Genomic DNA, 22,492 nt, shown 5'->3' with positions numbered 1-22,492 from the left:
CATTATTGATACTGTACATACTGTATATTATTATATTTATATTGACACTTTTTCTGATATTGCTACTATGCATGTAACCATTTGGCTGTACCATTTACACATTCTGTAGAGACCCATACACTTGGCAAGATGTGGCTGGGGAATATAGCATTTCTCTCACATGTTCATCAATTTAGACAAGTGTGTCTGGGTAAGAGTCATCTAATATTTATAATATATTGTTATCTGAACACTTTGTGTTTACCTGGAATTTTTGCTTATTGTAGGCCACTACTTTTACCACTTTTAGTCTTAATCTTTACAACACTACTCACTGTTTAGCACATGACCTCACATGTGAATACTTCAAGAGATGGGTGGGGCGAAAGATTTAGAGGGTGTGAACAATGCTGAATGGGTGTAGACAAAGGAGAGCTCTCCAGTAGGTGCACCAAAACATTCAAAGGCCATTTTCTCAAAATGAAGGTTACTTGTATATCAACTTTCAAAGCAGAATTACTTTCCCCTCTGCTTATATTCAATATAAAAAATACAATTTCAAATGTTGCTACGTAAGACCGAATCAAGGTGGTCGGTCACATACAGTATACTGTTATTTCTATACATGAGTATCCACATTCTAAGAGTGTACATAAACATTTTGTAATCAACGTCGTAAGGAGTAGACCAAGGCGCAGCGGGTATAGTGCTCATCTTTAATAGAACACTTTCAACAAAACAACGACCAACAGTTCTGTAAGGTACAAAAGACTATAACGGAAACAACCACCCACAAACCCAAAGGAAAAAAGGGCTGCCTAAGTATGGCTTCCAATCAGAGACAACTAAAAACATCTGCCTCTGATTGGAAACCCTACTCTGCCAAACATAGAAAAAGAAAGCTAGAATGACATAGAAATAGAAACATAGAACAAAAATCCCCTAAACCAAAACCCCAAAACAAACACCCCCTGCCACGCCCTGACCATACTACAATGACAAACGAACCCTTATACTGGTCAGGACGTGACCGTACCCCCCCAAAGGTGCAGACCCCGACTGCACCTAAAAAAAACAAAAAAAAAACAGCCCCAAACCTAAAGGGAGGGAAGGGAGGGTGGCCACCGTCAACGACGGTTCCTGTGCTACACCCCCCCTTCCCAATCCCCTCACCACGGAGGTGGCTCTGGCTCTGGCCATAGCTCCTGTTCAGCAGACTCTGGGCTGCGCGGCGTTGCTGGAGACCCCGGGCTGAGAGGCGTCGCTGGAGGCCCCGGGTTGAGAGGCGTCGCTGGAGGCCCCTGGCTGAGAGGCGTCGCTGGAGGCCCCGGGCTTAGGGGCGTCGCTGGAGGCTCCTGGCTGAGGAGCGTCGTTGGAGGCTCCGGGCTGAGGAGCGTCGCTGGAGGCTCCGGGCTGAGGAGCATCGCTGCAGGCTCCGGACTGTAGGCCGTCTCTGCAGGCTCCAGACTGTAAAACATCGCCGGAAGCTCTGGACGGGGAACTGTCGCCGGAGGCTCTGGACGGGGAACTGTCGCCGGTGGCTCTGGATGGGGAACTGTCGCTGGAGGCTCTGGACGGAGAACTGTCGCCAGAGGTTCTAGACGGGGAACTGTCGCCGGAGGCTCTACACGGGGAACTGTCACTGGAGGCGTTAGACGGGGAACTGTCACTGGAGGCGTTAGACGGGGAACTGTTGCTGGAGGCTCTGGATGGGGAATGCGCACTGGAGGCCTGATGCGTGGGGCTGGCTTTGGAGGCGCCAGACTAGTAACACGCACCTCAGGGCTGGTGAGAGGAGCAGGAACAGGACGTACTGGGCTATGGAGGCGTACCGGAGATCTGGAGCTCAGGGCTGGTACACACCGTCCTGGCTGGATGGTCACTATAGCCCGGCACGGGCGGAGCGCTGGCACAGGGCGAACTGGGCTGTGCTGGGGAATGATGGCTGCCGTGCGTAGAGCAGGCGCAGGGTAGGCTGGACCTAGGAGACGCACTGGTGGCCAGATGTGCTGCGCCGGCGCACTTCTCCCTGGCTGAGTGCCAACTCTAGCACGGCAACGCTGAGGAGCCCGTATCGACCGCACCGGGCTATAGCTGCGCACTGGTGACACAGCGCGTAACTCAGCATAACAGGGTGCCTGCTTGATCCGTCGCTCCCCATAATAAGCACAGGGAGTTGGCTCAGGTCTCCAACCTGACTTATCCCAACGTCCGTGTGCCCCCCCCCCCCCCCATTTTTTGGGGGGGCTGCCTCTCAGTCTCCTGTAGTTCCCTTAACTTGTCCTCCCAGAATCGATGTTTCGACTTCCATGTCCATCCTTCTCCCCGGTGCTCCAATCCACGCTGCTTTGTCTTCTTTTGGTGGGTGGTTCTGTAACGGCCGTCGAAAGGAGTAGACCAAGGCGCAGCGGGTATAGTGCTCATCTTTTACTTTTAATAGAACACTTTCAACAAAACAAAAAACTATAACGGAAACAACCACCCACAAACCCAAAGGAAAAAAAGGGCTGCCTAAGTATGGCTTCCAATCAGAGACAACAAAAAACACCTGCCTCTGATTGGAAACTCTACGCGGCCAAACTTAGAAAAATAAAGCTAAAATGACATAGAAATAGAAACATAGAACAAAAATCCCCTAAACCAAAACCCCAAAACACACAAAACAAACACCCCCTGCCACGCCCTGACCATACTACAATGACAAACGAACCCTTATACTGGTCAGGACGTGACACATGTCCTCAATCACTGAATACTTGTGCCTATTATTTTAGGTCATAGAGAAGAGATGCTACACAAGAGACCCAAGTAAGTGTTTGTCTTTGTGTCCATAACAAACATGCAACACTGGTCCGGTTCTTTCCCATGTTGAAACCATTACTTTATCATCTCTCGACTTGAGACATAAAACCATCTCCCTTCCTCTCTCCAGATGACAGGTTTCACAGAGAGGAAACGCTTCAACTTCAAAAGCCCCCACTATGGCTGAGAGGAACACCACAGGTCTCTGTGGTTTCAGCATGCCCTCTGTGCAGTCTCTCAATCAACAAGTCAACATCCCTTTGTTTCTCTTTCTCTCTCGCTCTCTCTCAATGACATTTCTGTGTAAATACTTGACCAGTTAATTGTTTTTGACTGCGATAGAGTGGGCACCTAAATAGTGGAAGGCATCCTGGGCATGCTTGGAGAAATTGCGGTTCAAAAGCACACAGCATAGTTATAGGAATTGATTTATTAAATATGTTTTTATACTTTCAACAAATGTAATTCATGTAATTGATATCTTAAATATTTGTTTGCTATGTTCGCAAATGGATTGTATATTTTCTGTGTGCATCCCATTTTAACATGTAAAATAATAACAAACATGACACAGTAAAGATGTATTCATTGTTTACATTTATTTTCCAATACTAATTGCTATAAAAATATTTGTGTGAAATTGAGATGACATTAATCTTGGGTATTTTCGTCTACACATGGGTGTCCTTGGGATGATCACATTCCTTGAAAGAAGTAAGAGCAGACCCTGGGTCCAAGCATGGGATGCTTCCTGTGGTATTGTTGAATAGGACCCATCCTTAGTGCTTGCCGATATTTGGTCTAAGAGTTTGACGGCCCATTCCGGGAAATAAAGCGACTTGAAGAAAACCAGTGTGGATGAGCATACAAGGTGTGTGTTCCCTGCTGTAAACTATGTAGACTTAGGCCGTGTGCTATGAATCACTCTGTTTTTAAAGTACAGGAACAGATACGAGATTAGATTATCTTTATTGTCTACTTAGGCAAATAAATACTTTCTTAAGGTCAGCACTCAGCACACAGTCAACTCACATAATGCAGTCAGATACAAACAGATACAAACAATTCACAGAATCAGAGAGAGGGTCAAAACAGCAGGTCCAGGGCAATGTAGCACGTCCAGTGAACAGGTCGGCGTTCCATAGACGCATTCAGAACAGCAGAAACTGGATCACCAACACGACCAGGTGGAATGGGGATGGGGACAGCCAGCTACCACCCAGGACACCATCGCAGACCGTGGAGAAGTATTTTTCGTAGGCCCTCCTATAACCAAATAGTCAGAGGATAATCAAGTCATTATCAAAAAGTCTTATCAATTTGGTTCATAGGCTAATGATTTTACTGCAATCGTGATCAAATGATCAGACTTTCACTTTTACTTTAAATGCGTTCTATAAAAGCTGTAAGATTTGAGCTGTAGACCACTGTACAAGAAGAGCCTGAAACAACTGAAATGACTCAACAAGCAACCTGCCTGCCCGAAAGCATCCATTCCTTAAAGGTAATTCTACATGTATGTCAATCTCCAGGAGGACTACATCTGTAGCTCTGTCCATTGTATTAATATACCACTGTACCATTCCATTGTGTTACTATACCACTGTACCGTTCCATTGTATTACTATATCACTGTACCATTCCATTGTATTACTATACCACTGTACCATTCCATTGTATTACTATACCACTGTACCATTCCATTGTATTACTATACCACTGTACCATTCCATTGTGTTACTATACCACTGTACCATTCCATTGTATTACTATATCACTGTACCATTCCATTGTATTACTATACCACTGTACCATTCCATTGTATTACTATACCACTGTACCATTCCATTGTATTACTATACCACTGTACCATTCCATTGTATTACTATACCACTGTACCATTCCATTGTATTAATATACCACTGTACCATTCCATTGTATTACTATACCACTGTACCATTCCATTGTGTTACTATACCACTGTACCATTCCATTGTATTACTATACCACTGTACCATTCCATTGTATTACTATACCACTGTACCATTCCATTGTATTACTATACCACTGTACCATTCCATTGTATTACTAAACCACTGTACCATTCCATTGTATTACTATACCACTGTACCATTCCATTGTATTACTATACCACTGTACCATTCCATTGTATTACTATATCACTGTACCATTCCATTGTATTACTATACCACTGTACCATTCCATTGTATTACTATACCACTGTACCATTCCATTGTATTACTATACCACTGTACCATTCCATTGTATTACTATACCACTGTACCATTCCATTGTATTACTATACCACTGTACCATTCCATTGTATTACTATACCACTGTACCATTCCATTGTATTACTATACCACTGTACCATTCCATTGTATTACTATACCACTGTACCATTCCATTGTATTACTAAACCACTGTACCATTCCATTGTATTACTATACCACTGTACCATTCCATTGTATTAATATACCACTGTACCATTCCATTGTATTACTATACCACTGTACCATTCCATTGTATTACTAAACCACTGTACCATTCCATTGTATTACTATACCACTGTACCATTCCATTGTATTACTATACCACTGTACCATTCCATTGTATTACTATATCACTGTACCATTCCATTGTATTACTATACCACTGTACCATTCCATTGTATTACTATACCACTGTACCGTTCCATTGTATTACTATACCACTGTACCATTCCATTGTATTACTAAACCACTGTACCATTCCATTGTATTACTATACCACTGCACCATTCCATTGTATTACTATACCACTGTACCATTCCATTGTATTACTATACCACTGTACCATTCCATTGTGTTCCTATACCACTGTACCATTCCATTGTATTACTATACCACTGTACCATTCCATTGTATTATAAGAAATGTTGCTAATTCAAGGCCCCACACGGGAGTCTTTCAATGGTGACCACCTTATGTCATACAAATTAAATTAAATGTTTAACGGATTTCATTTTTGAAAATTGTCTGTGAGCAAAAAAAAATGGTAAAATACATTTAAAATACTATAGTGACTTTAGTTCAACCTAATCAATATATTTTAGCCTCTTGGGGAGTCTATGTTGGTTTCTAGCTTGAGTTTGAAATACTTGCTATATATAGACGATATAGGTTACATGTATGAGGAACATATATGCTGGTGTCAATGGAGGGTGGATAAGAGCCATGGGGCCTGAAGAGTTAGTAGGTAAGGGAAATGGCAATCACATGGTTGAGTCACTGATAAGGGTGGATAGCTGTGGATTAGTGATGAATGGGGACCCAGGTCAGGTCACGTGAAGTGAGAAGGAACAGTTTATTATCCACATCACTTAGCTTCCTGCCTAGCAACAAAGATGTAATGTTTCGAGAGAAGGAGGAGACTCTGTCTAAAGGGGGGTATAAATACTGATGCTGGTGGGAAAATGTCTTGGTCTTTTCAGCTGTTGGACCCATTGGGTGAATAAAGTTGGTTTTAGCTTTTCCTAGTTGTCCGTCAGTTTTAACTCTGTTTATTTAGAACCTAACAGCTAAAAGATGCATCCGGGGTTCTGTGAAGGCCATTCAAGTTCTTCCACACTGATCTCGACAAACCATTTCTGTACGGTGCTTTGTGCACGGGGTTATTCTCATGCTGAAACTGGAAAGAGCCCTCCCCAAACTTTTGCTACAAATTTGGAAAAACAGAATCATCTAGAATGTAATTGTATGCTGTAGCGTTAAGATTTCCCTTCACTGGAACGAAGGGGCCTAGCCCGAACCATGAAAAACAGCCCCAGACCATTATTCCTCCTCCACCAACCTTTACAGTTGGCCCTATGCATTGGGGCAGGTAGCGTTCTCCTGGCATCCGCTAAACCCAGATTCGTCCATCGGACTGCTGATGGCAAGGCATAATTCATCACTACAGAGAACGCATTTCCACTGCTCCATAGTCCAATGGTGGTCCAATGCTACCACTTTGCGGGCTGAGCTGTTGTTGCTTCCACTTCACCAAAGCAGCTGTCATGGTAGTTTATCTTATCTCTCCGGAATGACGTATCCACTCACTGACACTCCCGGTAGGTCCGAGGCGTGTCCCTCTCTACTCTGTTTTAGTCAGAGTGTGGGCTAAACTGAGCCATGTCTAACGGAGCCCTTGCACACAGTTTAACCTCTGTCTCCCAGGAGCAATCAGCAAGCGGAGTTAGCATCCCATCCTCGTCACCAATTATTGTGGTAATTCTAACCAAAAGGAGAGAGACTGTATTCCTCAAATCAACTTTATTTCAAGATTTACAAAAATGAAGCAATCCATAGCAACCAACCAGCAGTGCAATGTTAGGAAAGCCCAATGAACAGAGTTGTCTCTCTCCTATTATAGAAAAAGTACAACCTATTTTGTCTACGTGGCAGTTTAGCAGATGGGTGGAAACAGGGACGGAACATGGTGTGTAAAAGCTGATTTAGCTTGTCTGTGCAGATTAAGATAGCTGACGTTGCCACCATTGTCTGTTCCTTCCTGCATGTTTCCACCCATCTACGTTCCTGTAGATTGTGAAAACAGGATGTCACATACTGAGGTTGCACCTAAACGGCTCTTATCTGTACGCCCAGACTTATGACTAAGTCTCATAAAACAATCCTGAATCAGCAAAAAATACTAACATATAACAATGGACAATTCTCAGGGTAAAAAATGTATAGTTCGGTTTAATTAAACTGTATAGTAGGTAATTAAATCATTTCCTCCAAACAGCATTTACTGTTGACCGGGGAAGCTTTAGCAGGGCTGAAATTTGACGAACTGACTTGTTGGAAAGGTGGCATCTTATGACTGTGCCACATTGAAAGTCACTGAGCTCTTCAGTAAGGCCATTCTTCTGCCAATGTCTATGGAGATTACATGGCTGTGTGCTTGATTTTATACACCTGTCAGCAATAGGTGTGAATGAAATAGCCAAGTCCACTAATTTGATGGGGTGTCCACAGACTTTTGTATATATAGTGTACCAAGTTATAATCCAATAGACATTGACCTAGGGGATAAATATATTCTAATCGAATAGTCTAGTCTAATCTTTAACATCATGAAATGAATTTACTTATTCAGTTTCTACCCTACACTTTCATTTTTACAAGATTCTCATCTAGCAACTCAACATTAGGAAGGTGTTCTTAATGTTTGGTATACCCAGTGTATTACAGTTGGCAAATTGTAAGCTTCTGATATGGTTATATGAGACTGTATCTCCTCTTATGTTATAGTGATATGATGATTTAGATTATAATAACTTCAGTTCAAAATACAGATGCATTGCTGTTATTCTGTATTTTCATCTAAATGGTTTAGCTTTCATTCTCTTTTATTTCAGCGGAAGAGAGACATGTCTTATGAAGATGGACCGAGGTGGGACAACATTACTTCAGTTTTCGGTTTTGAAATAATGAAGGCCTCCATTTTCCGCTTGTTATTTGCACCGTTGCAGTGCTACTCTGTACTACACTGTACCACAATACTATGATCCTAATATTCTCAATTTCATGGTGATGGTGATTATTTATACAGTGGTGATTATTTATACAGTGGTGATTATTTATACAGTAAATAGTGGGACATTTTGTTACACATGGTGTAGTATTAACATTTTTGGGACATACATTTTCTCATCCCATGTAGTTCAAACGATAGTAAGACACTAACTATAAAAACTGTGTCAAATAATGAATTTTGCCATGCATGTCTATCAACAAATTAACCATTCATAATGGCATTGTTTTTTACCCCTGACATTCCATCAGGATGTTCCAAGACCAGCTGGCGGAGAAGGTCCGGCCCTTCATAGACTTAATAGATGACATGAGATCCATAGGGATAGATAAGGAGCTGCCACTGCCAACCATTGCTGTGGTGGGAGACCAGAGTTCAGGAAAAAGCTCTGTGCTTGAGACCCTTTCTGGGGTGGCGCTGCCCAGAGGGACTGGTGAGAATCTGTATTGTTACCTGAACATACAAAAAACAATTAAAATCAAAATGAGCATTTTAAATGTCATTCCAAATCACACAAGGTCTGAAAGTGATTGTGGAACTGAGACATAATTTGGGCATTGACTCGTTTTTGGTTTGAAAATGCTGAAGTTGGCGATTGATGCCAGTGGCTAGGTAAACAACCCTGAAGCAGGGTTTCACATTATTCTTGTCCATAGACGAGGTCAGGAAACAGTCATAACAATAGGACCACAGAGACACGGACATTACTGAAATGTTTAGAATCTTCAAATTAACTTGATAACCACAGAAAAACCTTTCAGAAAATGTTAACTGTACATGAGTTTTCTAACCTTTTATTCAGACACTGTAAATGTCTGACGTGCTTTCAGAACATTAGAGCAACCTTGTTGTCCTTAGCCTGCAGAAGTTAAATATTTATCATAACATTCATGTCCCGGTCCATTGTTGACTGTACTGTCATATTGATTGTTGTGTTGATTGTTCTGTAATATAGTATAATGATCTGTCATTGGTACTTCCTTGTTTCCAGGTATTGTCACCAGGTGCCCACTGCTACTTCAACTGTGTAAAGACAGGACAGTGAAATGGGAGGCTGTCATCTCATACAGAGATAAAGTCAATGAATTTGACGAACCTTCAGAAGTCGTGAGATACGTTGAACAAGGTCAGATGGGAACGAACACACAAAAACACACAGACATATTATTCTATACTGTGCATTAACCAGTGGAGGCTCCTCAGAGGAGGAAGGGGAGGACCATCCTCCTCTTTAAATTTCAGATTGATAGCGAAGTTAGCTAGCTAGTTTAGCCTACTCAAACACCTGGCTCAAACAGAGAGGGACACTATGTTAGCTAGCTGGCTATGGCTATCAAATGAAGGAACTCTTCCAAGTCAAGGTAAGTTTATAGGTTTTATAAATTGTTAGCCACTGGGGCCCGCCGGTGTAACTGCTAAACTGCTTGCTGCTGACTGAACACTGTACTGCATGATTGTAACAGGTTTACGAACGTGTTAGCTCTAGTAGCTATGTTGACTATGATGATATAATATGGTAACAACGATGTCGGCTGTGTATAGCGCAGATATGAAGGTTTGACTTGGAAAGGTTTTTTCGTCTGATCACAGACAGCTGATGTGTTGTGCACTGAAGTCCACAAGGGAAAAGGTGAGAGGAGGGGAGAGCGTAGATGGGAGAAGGAATTAGCTATACAGTGATCAAAGGGATCATGCTGTTTCTTTTTGACTGCTATGAAAGTGAACTGTGATTGCCTGTGATCAGGGGTGTATTCATTCCACAAATTCTGTTAAAAAATGTTTCTTAAACGGAAGCAAACGGAACAAAACAAGGATAAACGTACCTGAATTTGTCCAATAGAAACTCCCGTTTTGAACTGACTAATGATTACACCCTAGATCAACTAGATGCAGGCAAGAGTGTGCAAGGAGGTATTGAATGTGTCAATGTCTTTCACCTTGATTACTAAAAAATGCACCTGCGTTGTGTGAGCGGACCAAGTAATTTGATGTTGTTTAAAAGCAGGAAGGTGGAATAAACGAGTCAGGAGTATGTTTTCTTAATTGAACAAAGTTCTCTATTGAGGTATTTCATTTCACCCAAACACTCCAACACAATCAATGATGATCTCCCAAGGAAAACATAAATCTTCTTCTTTACACAAGAAAGGAACACCAGATGAGTATCTTTAACCTGTCTGGAACACCTGGGACATCAGCGTCCCACTCTACTCAACAGCCAGTGGCAGTGCGTGGCGCGAGATACAAAACCCTTAAAAATGCTATAACTTCAATTTCTCAAACATATGACTATTTTACACCATTTGAAAGATAAGACTCTCCTTGATGTAACCACGTTGTCCGATTTCAAAAAGGCTTTACAGCGAAAGCAAAACATTAGATTATGTTACTAGAGTACCCAGCCAGAAATAATCACACATCCATTTTCCAAGCAACTACATGCATCACAAAAAAACAAACCACAGCTAAATGTAGCACTAACCTTTGACAATCTTCATCAAATGACACTCCTAGGACATCATGTTACACAATACATGCGTTTTTTGTTCGATAAAGTTCATATTTATATATAAAAACAGCATTTTACATTTGGGCGTGACGTTCATAAAATATTTTCCCTCGGTGAATCAGCACTACAATTTACAAAATTACTCGTCAAAAACGTTTATAAAATATTAAACTGTCATTCAAAGAATTATAGATGAACATCTCTTGAATGTAACCGCATTGACAGATTTCAAAATAACTTTACTGGGAAGGCACACTTTGCAATAATCGGAGTAGTGAGCTCAGAAAAATACACTACACAATACAGTTAGCCGCCATCTTGGAGCATCTAATATATTATATAGCATTATAAATATTCACTTACCTTTAGTAGTCTTCATCAGAAGGCACTTCCAGGAATCCCAGGTCCACAACAAATGTTGTTTTGTTCGATATAATCCATAATTTATGTCCAAATAACTCCATGTTGTTCGCGCGTTACGTTCAGCTACTAAAAATGTCGGTAGCGCGCCGAAAATCTCAGGACGAACTGTCCAAAAAAATATATTTACGTTCGTTCAAACATGTCAAACGTTGTAAAGCATCAATCTTTAGGGCCTTGAGAACGTGAAGATTCAGTAATATTTCAACCGGATGGTTCCTGTGTCTTGAAAAACGTTTTGGTACGGAGCAACCTCTCGCGTGGGCGCGCACCTATGACGCGATGGCCTTCCCTGGGTGACCAACTTCCCAGCCCTCTCATAAGGTCTCTGTTCATCGTAGACGCCTCAAACAACTTTAGAAAGAATGTCGACATCTAGTGGAAGCCTTAGGAAGTGCACAATGATCACCACGTCACAGTGTGTTCAATAGACAATGACTTGAATAGAGCCCACACATCCAGATTTCCACTTCCTGGTAGGATTTCTCTCAGGTTTTTGCTTGTCATATGAGTTCTGTTATACTCACAGACACCATTCAAACAGTTTTAGAAACTTTAGAGTGTTTTCTATCCACATATACTAATTATATGCATATTTTCGTTTCTAGAAAAGAGTAGTAACCAGTTTAAATCGGGTACGTTTTTTTATCCGGCCGTGCAAATACTGCCCCCAGCCCCAAGAAGTTTTAAACTATAACATAAATCACGTAAGTTTCACCATCTTGATGATTCGTTCGTGGATAGCTCCCCTCGTGGTGGCCATCCCCCAGAGGTAGTTTGTCTTCTTCCTCTTTTTGTCTTCCGAAAGGAACGTCTTCTCCTTTTGTCACGAGAATTTTCAATCCCAATGATAATAACTAACAATCAATAAGCTTTGACTAATCCACAAGGTTTGTAAGACTCTGGGTTTAATAATAATTAGGCAAAGACTCAGCTTATGCAAAAGGTTCGTATAATTTATTCAGAGAACGTTCTGAAGTTCATAATACAAAGACATCCATTTTATAGTTCACTCCCTACTTACGCACATACATACACACGAACAATAGGTGAGTTGTATCCCTCCCCAGAGTTCTCACCACTGTTTATCACGACCCAGCGCTGTCCGTTCCATTCCCCCGAGATTAGAGGAACCTTGAAAATTACTCCCTGTCCTATAATAAGTTTCTCAGAGTTCTAGCCAGGTCGGGTAAAACACAGTTGAATTGTTCTCGGTATTTTCTTAGACACACTCACACACACATTTCTATCCCTCACAGGTCTCTTCTGAACCTTGTTGGACTTACATTTAGTACTTTAATTATTCGTTATACATGCTACATAAACTACTAATTACTAATTAGTTACATTTCAGGGTGGAATTCTTTAATCATTACCTTTAAACATATAATTCCCTAATCACCTTTGGAGTAGCAAACACTCTTTTCTTTCTTTTCGCCCCCTCACTGCCGGTTCCCTCTGATCCCTTGTAGGGGAAAGAGATAGTAGCCCAGCCAGGCATGTGAGTCAAGGTGATCAGACGGCAATTAAGCACAGCTGACGGTACTAATGAGCTATTCTGAAAGGACCACACTCTGGTGGTCCTTCCACAGTAAACACAGTCAACTTTCATTCATAGGCTAGGTCGTAGCAACCTCATGATGGGTATAGGGAACATTTTAGTATGATGTAGTAGCCTAAACTTATCGATGTTACATTGAGCTGGGTGAATGGAATATGAATGATAGTCATCCAATAGGCTGTAATAGAAATAAGGCCATACTCATAAAACAAATAATTGTCCTCCCTTATCTTAAACGGCACATACTGCCATTGACATTGACGTATCTATTATCGTTTAATGTGGAAAAGTTTGTTATGGTATTTACCATAGACAACTACAGAATATATATTATAATAAGAAGAGTTCTGTGGGGAATAAGACAGACAAACAAACAAATTATGGACACATCTGTTATTTCATCAATATTTTCCCATTGATTTAACAGCTCAGAGCGCGTTAGCTGGAAAGGGAGTGGGGATATGTGAAGACCTGATCACACTAAAGATCACATCCTCCATGGTGTGTGACCTCAGTCTGATTGACTTACCAGGGATCACCAGGGTGGCTGTGAAAGGACAACCAGATGACATTGGAGCCCAAGTAAGTCTAACGTCAGTGTGTATAGCTTTTGGACTTTGTCCAGTACATTGTTTGGTTCTCTCATGACTTTTGGTTTTCATCGATTGATTCACTAAGGATTAATTGTTTCAGCCAGGTGTACAGACTTTATACCATAATTGCTAGAAAGGTACACGTAGCTATGATGGTTGATTCTGGTGAAAAGTACTTTGAATGTGTTGACTTTGAGGAAGGTTGAGCTTCAGAACCATAAAGAACAGAGTGCCCCACACAGGGCGATATCATGGTAACAAGCGGTCTGATACCCTCTCGTAGATTAATCAAATAACTCGGTCAAAGGCTTGCATCCTGACTGCTTTGTCACATTCCTCTTCCTTTTTTACTAGATCAAGAATCTAATTTCGAAATTCATAAAGAATAAGAGAACCATTATTTTAGTGGTGGTACCATGTAATGTTGACATAGCAACAACAGAGGCCCTGAAAATGGCACAAGAAGTGGATCCTGAAGGCACAAGAACTCTGGGTAAAGACATTATATAGATGAATGTATTTTTAATTGGGTTTTTATATTAGCAGTTATCATAATGCTTTTCATTTGTCTTCAAGCCATTCTGACAAAGCCAGACCTGATAGACCGGGGAGCAGAGAAGAATGTGTTGGAAATTGTCCACAACAAAGTAATCTTTCTCAATATGGGCTATGTCATTGTGAAATGTCGTGGTCAGAAGCAAATTGATGAAAACATGTCAATAACTTGTGCGATTGAGGAGGAGTTGGAATTCTTCCGAAATCATGAGCACTTCAGGTAAAACGTGTTCTTGCCATGTGTTAAGTGAACTTGCATCTTTGTTGTTGATGGCTTCAGATCTGAAAATGTTCAGGGCCCCAAACTGTTGGTTTCAGGATTTTATGAAAAAAGTATATTTTTCCAGATATCCTTTGAGAGTAGTTCCATGTAGTGTTGATGAATGAGAGTCCCTCTCCTCCCTTCTCTTACATTTCTGCAAATTGTACTTTTTAACATTCAAAATCAAATGGCTAAATGATCCTTGGTATAATCATAAAACAATTCCATACGTTAGCTTAGCACATATCTCTAGCATAAACAGATTTTTTAAATAATTTTTTATTATGTTAATTAGATATCTGTGGGGGCGTGACCATTGTAGGCCAAGGGATATACCATTTTTAGGTGTAAAATCTGTTGGCCAATTTTTTTTGTGAAATACTGTGTTAGTTATTTTTCCCTCCATTTCAATGTATAGATCCCTCTTGCGTGAGGAGAAGGCAACCACCAAGTGCCTAGCCACCAAGCTCAGCAATGCCCTGGTCAATGAGATCAAGGTTAGTCCAACCACATACCCTACAGTTAGCTGTTCCTCCTACACCCAGTGCACACTGGAAAACATGTGGTCTGGTACCTATTAACATGTTGTATGTTTGCTCCTGGTTAGAAATATCTGCCCAAGATGTCAGAGAACATAAAGGAGCAGATGGGGGAGGTAAAGCATTTATTGAGTCAAATAGAGAGCGGGCCTCCCCTGCAACCTGCAGAGAAGAGGAAGTACCTCATTCAGGTGAGAACATCTTTCACCTTCCCATCTTTTAGCTTCGTAAACTTCTTATTTTGTACAACATTTCTATAAAAATGTATGATGTAGGGTTGGAAGCCATACTGCTGCACAGTAGTCCAGGTGTGTTATTGTCATGGTTTGGTATATTGTCAGGGGAATGTCCTATAGAGAACTTGGGCGATGGTTCCTGGTGTAAAGGCATCAGCTCTGTTGCACATCCTCTGCCATTTGGATTGGTCAGATTTGCAACACAAGTGTAAGAGTAGACGCACTGTCCAGAAAGATAAATTAAACAGCATTTGTTCTCCACACTCCCACTTCCTCCACTCTCCTTCCTTAATTTCCAGCTGATTATGTTTGTCACCAGGTTAAACAATACTTTGCCTTGACAGCTGATCTTGCAAAAACACTTGGACAAGCCACTGTATGATAGTTCTTGTTTTAATATCTGTAGAAGACGGATGGGTCTTGTGGAGCCATTTCATTAAACAGTCATCTAAAAGGACTAAATATGCAACATTTAAACAGGTATATTTTATTGTTTTATGTTTCCTTCTTCAGGTCATAACAGATTTCAATGATCAGATTACCCAACTGTCCAAAGGGGATATTATCGTTGTGGAACATCTATTTGAGCTCATGCGAAAGGAATTTACCGAGTGGATGGAATGTCTGAAAAATGCCAAATCACATTGTAGGTACAATTTGAATAGCCCGGGTATTGCTCATCATAATACCATGTATAACCAATAAATATTTATGTTTCCAAATATCCCTAATATTTACTGATATAGTTATTATACTACTAATACTTATGTCAGACAACAGTGATTATAATCTTCCATTAATTATTAACATTGTTTTCCTGAATTTAGACCACAAAGTAGTGCAACAAGTGGTGGATGAATATGATCAGAAGCACAGGGGAAGTGAGCTGCCAGGATTCACTAACTACAGGGTATTTCAACATGTTGTTCAGAAACTAGTGGCTGAACTTAAGAATCCAGCTATGATGACACTACAGAAAATCAGAGGTAAGTGACCAAAACCCCTCGTCTACTCCATCTCTCCCCCTCTGGCGCTTGTTGGCACCTGTTTATTCATTATCATGCACACCTGCCACCATCGTTACGCACACCTGCGCCTTATGAGACTCACCTGGACTCCATCACCTTCCTGATTACCTCCCCTATATCTGTCACTCCCTTTGGTTCTTTCCTCAGGCGTTATTGTTTCTTTTCCTGTGTTTCTGTACTCTACTCATGTTTCTTGTTTGTTTATTTATTAAATTCACTCCCTGTACTTGCTTCCTGATTATTAGTGTACATGTTATAGAAATACACCTCACCAAAGGGAAGGAACAGGGTTTTCTGGGGCTTTTTTACTGGTGACATTTAGTCCAAGTGCAACTGCCGAAGCATCCGGGGATGCCTCAGCCGGCTCGACTGGTTCCCACGCCTTAGCCGGGTCTACAGGTTCCCGGTCCTCAGCCGACTCTACAGGTTCTCAGCAGAAGCATCAGGAAGGCAGGACTGTCACGTCTACTCCAGCTCCCCCTCACTGGCGCTCGCTGTCGCCAGTTTATTCATTATTACGCACACCTGTCACCATCGTTACATGCATCTTATTGTTTCTGTTCTGAGTTAAAATGGTCCACACATGCGCATAGTTGAGACGGCGCCTCTTACCCCTGAGGAGGTTGAAAAGCTTTGGCATGGGCCCTCAAATCATCAAAGAAGTTATACAGCTGCACCATTGAGAGCATCTTGACTAGCTGCATCACTGCTTGGTATGGCAAAAGTATCCTCGATTATATGGCTTTACAGAGGGTGGTGTGGACAGCCCAGTACATCACTGGGGCAGAGCTCCATGCCATCCAGGACATCTATATCAGGCGGTGTGAAAGGAAGGCCTGGAAATTTGTTAAATACCACAGCCACTCAAGCCATAGAATGTTCTCTCTGCTTCCGCACGGCAAACGGTTCCTGAACAGGGTCCTGAACAGCTTCTATCCCCAAGCCATGAGACTGCTAACTAGATATCAAAACTATCTGAGTTGACCCCTTTATTTGTATGTATCTTTACACTGTCTTTATGCACACTGTCAGAACTCTACAGATGCACACACACTGTCACTCCAACACACACACACACTCAATCATTAAATGCACAGATGCTACTCTGTTTGTTATATAGCCTGATGCCGAGTCACTTCCCCCTATACATACATTATCTAACCATACCACTTCAGTATCCCTGCACATTGTACATATGGTACTGGAACTGACCCTGGAACTATCCATGTATATGGCTACTGACCCTGGAAATGTCCATGTATATAGCTACTGTCCCTGGAACTGTTCATGTGTATAGCTTACCTACGTTCTTGTGTTCTTGTCACGTCCTGACCAGCAGAGGGAGAAATTGGATTAGTTTTGGTCAGGATGTGGCAGGGTTTTGTGTGTTAAGTGTTGTGTTGGTGATTGGACTCCAAATTGAAGGCAGGTGTGTTGAGTTGCCTTTGATTGGGAGTCCTATATAGTAGTGTGTGTTTTTCTTTGGGGTTGTGGGTAGTTGTTCTTGCATTGCGTTTTGTGTGCCTGCAAGACTGTTGCTGTCGTGTATTGTTTTTGTCCGGTGGATGCTTTACTCCTTTTTTGAATTAAAATATGAGTATCCACATTCCCGCTGCGCCTTGGTCCATTCCTAACGACAAGCCTTACAGTTCTTCTTATTTCTCTAGTGTTTTAGTTCTACTATTATGTTATTTTTAATACTTCATGGTTGGGTTTAGAGTTTGCAAGAACGTCATTTCATTGTACTTGTACATGTGACATTTAAACTTTAATTGACTAAATAGGACACGTTGAAGTGATAGTTCACTCAAATTACAAAATTACATATTGCTTTCCTTACCCTGTAAGCAGCCTGTGGACAAGGTGTGACATCAATCCATGCTTTGGTTTAATTGACCTGTTTTCATTTTTCACTCTTCATGTCCCAATGATCCTAATGCATCTCAAATTGATTGTGAGGCTCAATGATTGTTTGGACATGAAGCAAAAACAAATTATAGTATTTGTACTATTGATTTGTAATTTGGCTGAACTAGCCCTTTAAATAAAAACATTTATTTACATCTATTTACCAAATACATTTGTCTCTTTTAACATCTCTTTGCCAAATACATTTGTTTTTGTTTTTCAGACATGGTGCAGAAGCAATTTAATCATTTGTCCAGAGAGAGCTTTAAGAATTATCCTTATCTTCATCAGGTCTCAATGGTAATGACAATTGTAAACTTAAGCGCTCTGACATGATAATCATACAATTCTCTATTCTGTGATTTTAGGCTGAAATGGAAATCTTAGTTAGTGGCACTAGCAAGAAGGCAGGAAAACATGAGGCAAAGTAGCACTTAAAAATCACTAGATGTTTTTATGAAGAATTCCTATTTACAGGTTGTCCATTGTAGGATTGTACCCTGAAATGTTCAAAATAAAACACCACAAAGATACTTAGAGCATGTCGAACTGAACTTTTATCTGAAACAGTAACAGTATTTCACTGCCTCCCTGCATCTAAGGTTCTTTATGTCCTCATGGTATCTCTTTGTTTAAACTCAGAAAAACATTGAAACAATCCAGGAACAGCAGTCAACCATAGTGAAGGAGAGGATCGTGGAGCAGTTTGAGATGGAGATGCAGGTCTACACACAGGATGAAATCTTCAACAAACATATTCTAGAGGAGGGGAAAACAGCAGGAGGCAAAGAGCACGACACCAGGAGCAAGTACCCTGGGCTGCTCAAGGCATACTATGAGGTACAACACAACACATCTACTGTGCAGTATGTATAGAGTGTTCCAGAAATAAAATCTAATTAACCTCTTGGTGACCCCTTCGAGATAGGATAATAATTTCAATTTCTCAAACATACGACTATTTTACACCATTTTAAAGATACACTTCTCCTTAATGTAACCACATTGTCCGATTTCAAAAAGGCTTTACAGCGAAAGCAAAACATTAGATTATGTTAGGACAGTACATAGACAAAAATAACCACACAGCCATTTTCCAAGGAGGGAGATGTGTCACAAAAACCCGAAATACAGCTAAAATTAAGCACTAACCATCTTCATCAGATGACAATCCTAGGACATCATGTTACACAATACATGTATGTTTTGTTCGATTAAGTTCATATTTATATACAAAAACAGCATTTTACATTGGTGCGTGACGTTCAGAAAATGTTTAGCCTCCAAAACTTCCGGTGAATCAGCACAATCAAATTTCAAAATCAAATCAAATTTATTTTTATATAGCCCTTCGTACATCAGCTGATATTCTCAAAGTGCTGTACAGAAACCCAGCCTAAAACCCCAAACAGCAAGCAAAGCATGTGAAAGAAGCACGGTGGCTAGGAAAAACTCCCTAGGAAAAACTCCCTAGAAAGGCCAAAAACCTAGGAAGAAACCTAGAGAGGAACCAGGCTATGAGGGGTGGCCAGTCCTCTTCTGGCTGTGCAGGGTGGATATTATAACAGAACATGGTCAAAATGTTCAAATGTTAAAATGTTCATAAATGACCAGCATGGTCAAATAATAATAATCATAGTAGTTGTCGAGGGTGCAACAAGCACGTCCGGTGAACAGGTCAGGGTTCCATAGCCGCAGGCAGAACAGTTGAAACTGGAGCAGCAGCACGGCCAGGTGGACTGGGGACAGAAAGGAGTCATCATACCAGGTAGTCCTGAGGCATGGTCCTAGGGCTCAGGTCCTCCGAGAGAAAGACAGAAAGAGAGAAAGAGAGAAATAGAGAGAGCATATTTAAATACACACAGGACGCCGGATAAGACAAGAGAAATACTCCAGATGTAACAGACTGACCCTAGCCCCCCGACACATAAACTACTGCAGCATAAATACTGGAGGCTGAGACAGGAGGGATCAGAAGAGAATGAGCACACATATCACAGAAATACTCATCATAAACGTTGACAAAATATATGACAATTATTTAAAGATTTATAGATATACTACTTCTTAATGCAACCTCTGTGTCAGATTTTAAAATAACTTTACGGAGAAAGCACATTTTTCAATATTCTGAGTACTGCGCTCAACCATCAATGCTATACAGTTAGCCACGAAGTCACGGCGTCAACAAAACTCTAAAATAGTGTTATAAATCTTTTCTTACCTTTGCTGATCTTCGGCGGAATGCACTGGCAGGACTTCCACTTCCACAAGAAATGTTCATTTGTTCGATAAAGTCCATAATTTATGTCCAAATACATCCGTTTTGTTCGCGCATCCAGATCACTATTCCAAAGGCACAACAGTTTCTAACTGTTTCTAACTGTTTTAGAAACTTCAGAGTGTTTTCTATCCAAATCCACTAATAATATGCATATCCTACCTTCTGAGTCTGAGTAGGAGGCAGTTAAATTTGGGCACGTTTTTCATCCGAACGTTAAAATACTGCCCCCTATCCCTAAGAGTTTTTAACTAAACCTGCAGCTAACATAAAACTGGCATGTTATGTAGTGTGCTTATCAACAAACTCACACACTTTCTCATCAGGGCCTTCCACAAATTTGTGTAGATCTCAACGTGTATGTATGGACTACATCTAGCCTGGTTCTCCACCCCAGAGACATATTAGAGATTGGACACTGAGGTTGCTGCATCAAATCACATGTATTCATCACACAGTTCACAGCTGGTATAAAAGGTGAATCAAAATGCTAATGTGCTAGCTCTCTCAACAATGCAGTACCGTGCTGATGTATCTTGCGTTATAGGGAAATAGTGCACACTCTAGAATGCCCTTCAAGCCAATCAGTAACGAGTATTCAACAATGCCATGGTATAATATATATGCTTATGTGCTAGCTCCCTCAACAATGCAGTACCGTGCTGATGTATCGTGCTTTATAGGGAAGTAATACACACTCTACAATGCCCTTCAAGCCAATCAGGAATGAGCGTTCAACAATGCCATAGTAATCAATAATAACATTATGATGCATTTTCATTACACAGTATAATCAAAAATATCTATATGGCAGCCATGCTGGCAATATTGACCAATAGCAGTTCATGGCATTTACATTTTTTTTAACAATGCGGAGCAACTGAACGTTTAGAATTAGAATCCACATACTTGTCATGAATGGATAAATGGAATGCTCAAAGGGGTAGGATCTCTCATTAATGCTTTTTGACAAAGGTTTTAAACATACATTGTTGTGGCAGGGTTGCTTTGTGGTATATTGCATTTTGGTTACCTTGTGGCCTTCTCATCACTTTGGGCACTCACTCTCCATCCCACCTCACCTCTATCACAGATTGTGGTGCAAAGACTGGCTGACCAGGTGCCCATGCTGATCAGTTACTTCATGCTGAAGGAGTCAGCCAAGATTGTGTGCAGTGAAATGCTGGATCTGCTAAGCAGAGATGACACTGATAACATCCTCCAGGAGGATTCCGAGATCGAACAGAAACGTGCAAAGTTGAAGGCCCAAGTAGATCGCCTTATACTGGCCAATGACAAAATCAGCAGCGTCTGAGAGGGTGATGTCTTGTCAGTTACAGAATTCAGAGATGTTTCCAAAAAAAGAGACAGGTTAATAGAAGTATAACCAGATTTTTGGAAAGGGCAGTAACGGCCAAATGCAATTTATTTTAAATAATGAGTAAAATCTGTTATATTTTGTATATTTGTATTCAACAAATGTATAAGATCGGCTAAGATCAGTGAGATGCTGTACAGACGACCCCAGTGAAATCCTACAGGAAGAACCAGAAGTCGGCCATAAACGTAAAAGGTTGCTGGACCAAGAGGATCGCCTTTAACTGGCCAATGACAAGATTAGTAGACGGTGGTTGACAATTTGTCAATGCAGAAATTCTGAGATGTAGCCAACAAAGCCTGCAATAATTATATCTACATTTGATCAGCATACAGAACATTTTATATGATGGGCATCTCTACATTTAGTCAAAATTGGGATTCAAATAACGTGATGTGAATGTATCATCACATATCTGCAATGTGGTGTGTTATTATGTTTTCATCTCAAAATGTCCTGAGGATATATGGGAAGATGGTTGATAATATTATTTAAAGTGACAAATTAATTGAAGGTTGTATCCATTTTCTGATTGGTCAGAGTGCATCAATGTAGAGAATAATTTTATGATGGCATTATAATAACTTGTCTGTGTTATTAAACGTGTTGAGGACCAGCGTGGCGGATGTGTTGTTACCTACCCTTACCACCTGGGGACGGCCCATCAATAAGTCCAGGATCCAAGTTACAGAGGGATGTGTTTAGTCCCAGGGTCCTTAGCTTAGTGATGTGTTTTGAAGGCACAATGTGTGGTGATGATGTCAGGTTCCTCTTCAATATGTCCAGGATCCAAGTTGCAGAAGGAGGTGTTTAGTTTACTCCCAGGGTCCTTAGCTTAGTGATGTGTTTTGAAGGCACAAT

At 41.0% G+C, this 22,492-nt stretch overlaps 1 protein-coding gene across 1 annotated transcript; it reads left to right on the top strand.

Moving 5' to 3' along the window:
- The first annotated feature begins 4,014 nt into the window (after positions 1–4,014).
- On the top strand, positions 4,015–22,247 carry LOC106586889 (interferon-induced GTP-binding protein Mx). The gene is made up of 14 exons (XM_014174616.2): positions 4,015–4,285; positions 8,186–8,220; positions 8,613–8,794; positions 9,353–9,487; positions 13,279–13,433; positions 13,799–13,937; positions 14,021–14,219; positions 14,680–14,758; positions 14,869–14,991; positions 15,550–15,682; positions 15,864–16,022; positions 18,196–18,272; positions 18,615–18,812; positions 21,347–22,247. The coding sequence occupies exons 1-14, from the start codon at positions 4,238–4,240 to the stop codon at positions 21,566–21,568; spliced, it is 1,884 nt and encodes a 627-aa protein (XP_014030091.2). The 5' UTR covers positions 4,015–4,237; the 3' UTR covers positions 21,569–22,247.
- Positions 22,248–22,492: the final 245 nt, after the last annotated feature.

Source organism: Salmo salar, chromosome ssa25, assembly GCF_905237065.1.
Source record: "Salmo salar chromosome ssa25, Ssal_v3.1, whole genome shotgun sequence".
Classification (NCBI taxonomy): Eukaryota; Metazoa; Chordata; class Actinopteri; order Salmoniformes; family Salmonidae; genus Salmo; species Salmo salar.
Note: the sequence above shows the minus strand (reverse complement) of the source record. Positions and strands in the feature narration are given on the sequence as shown.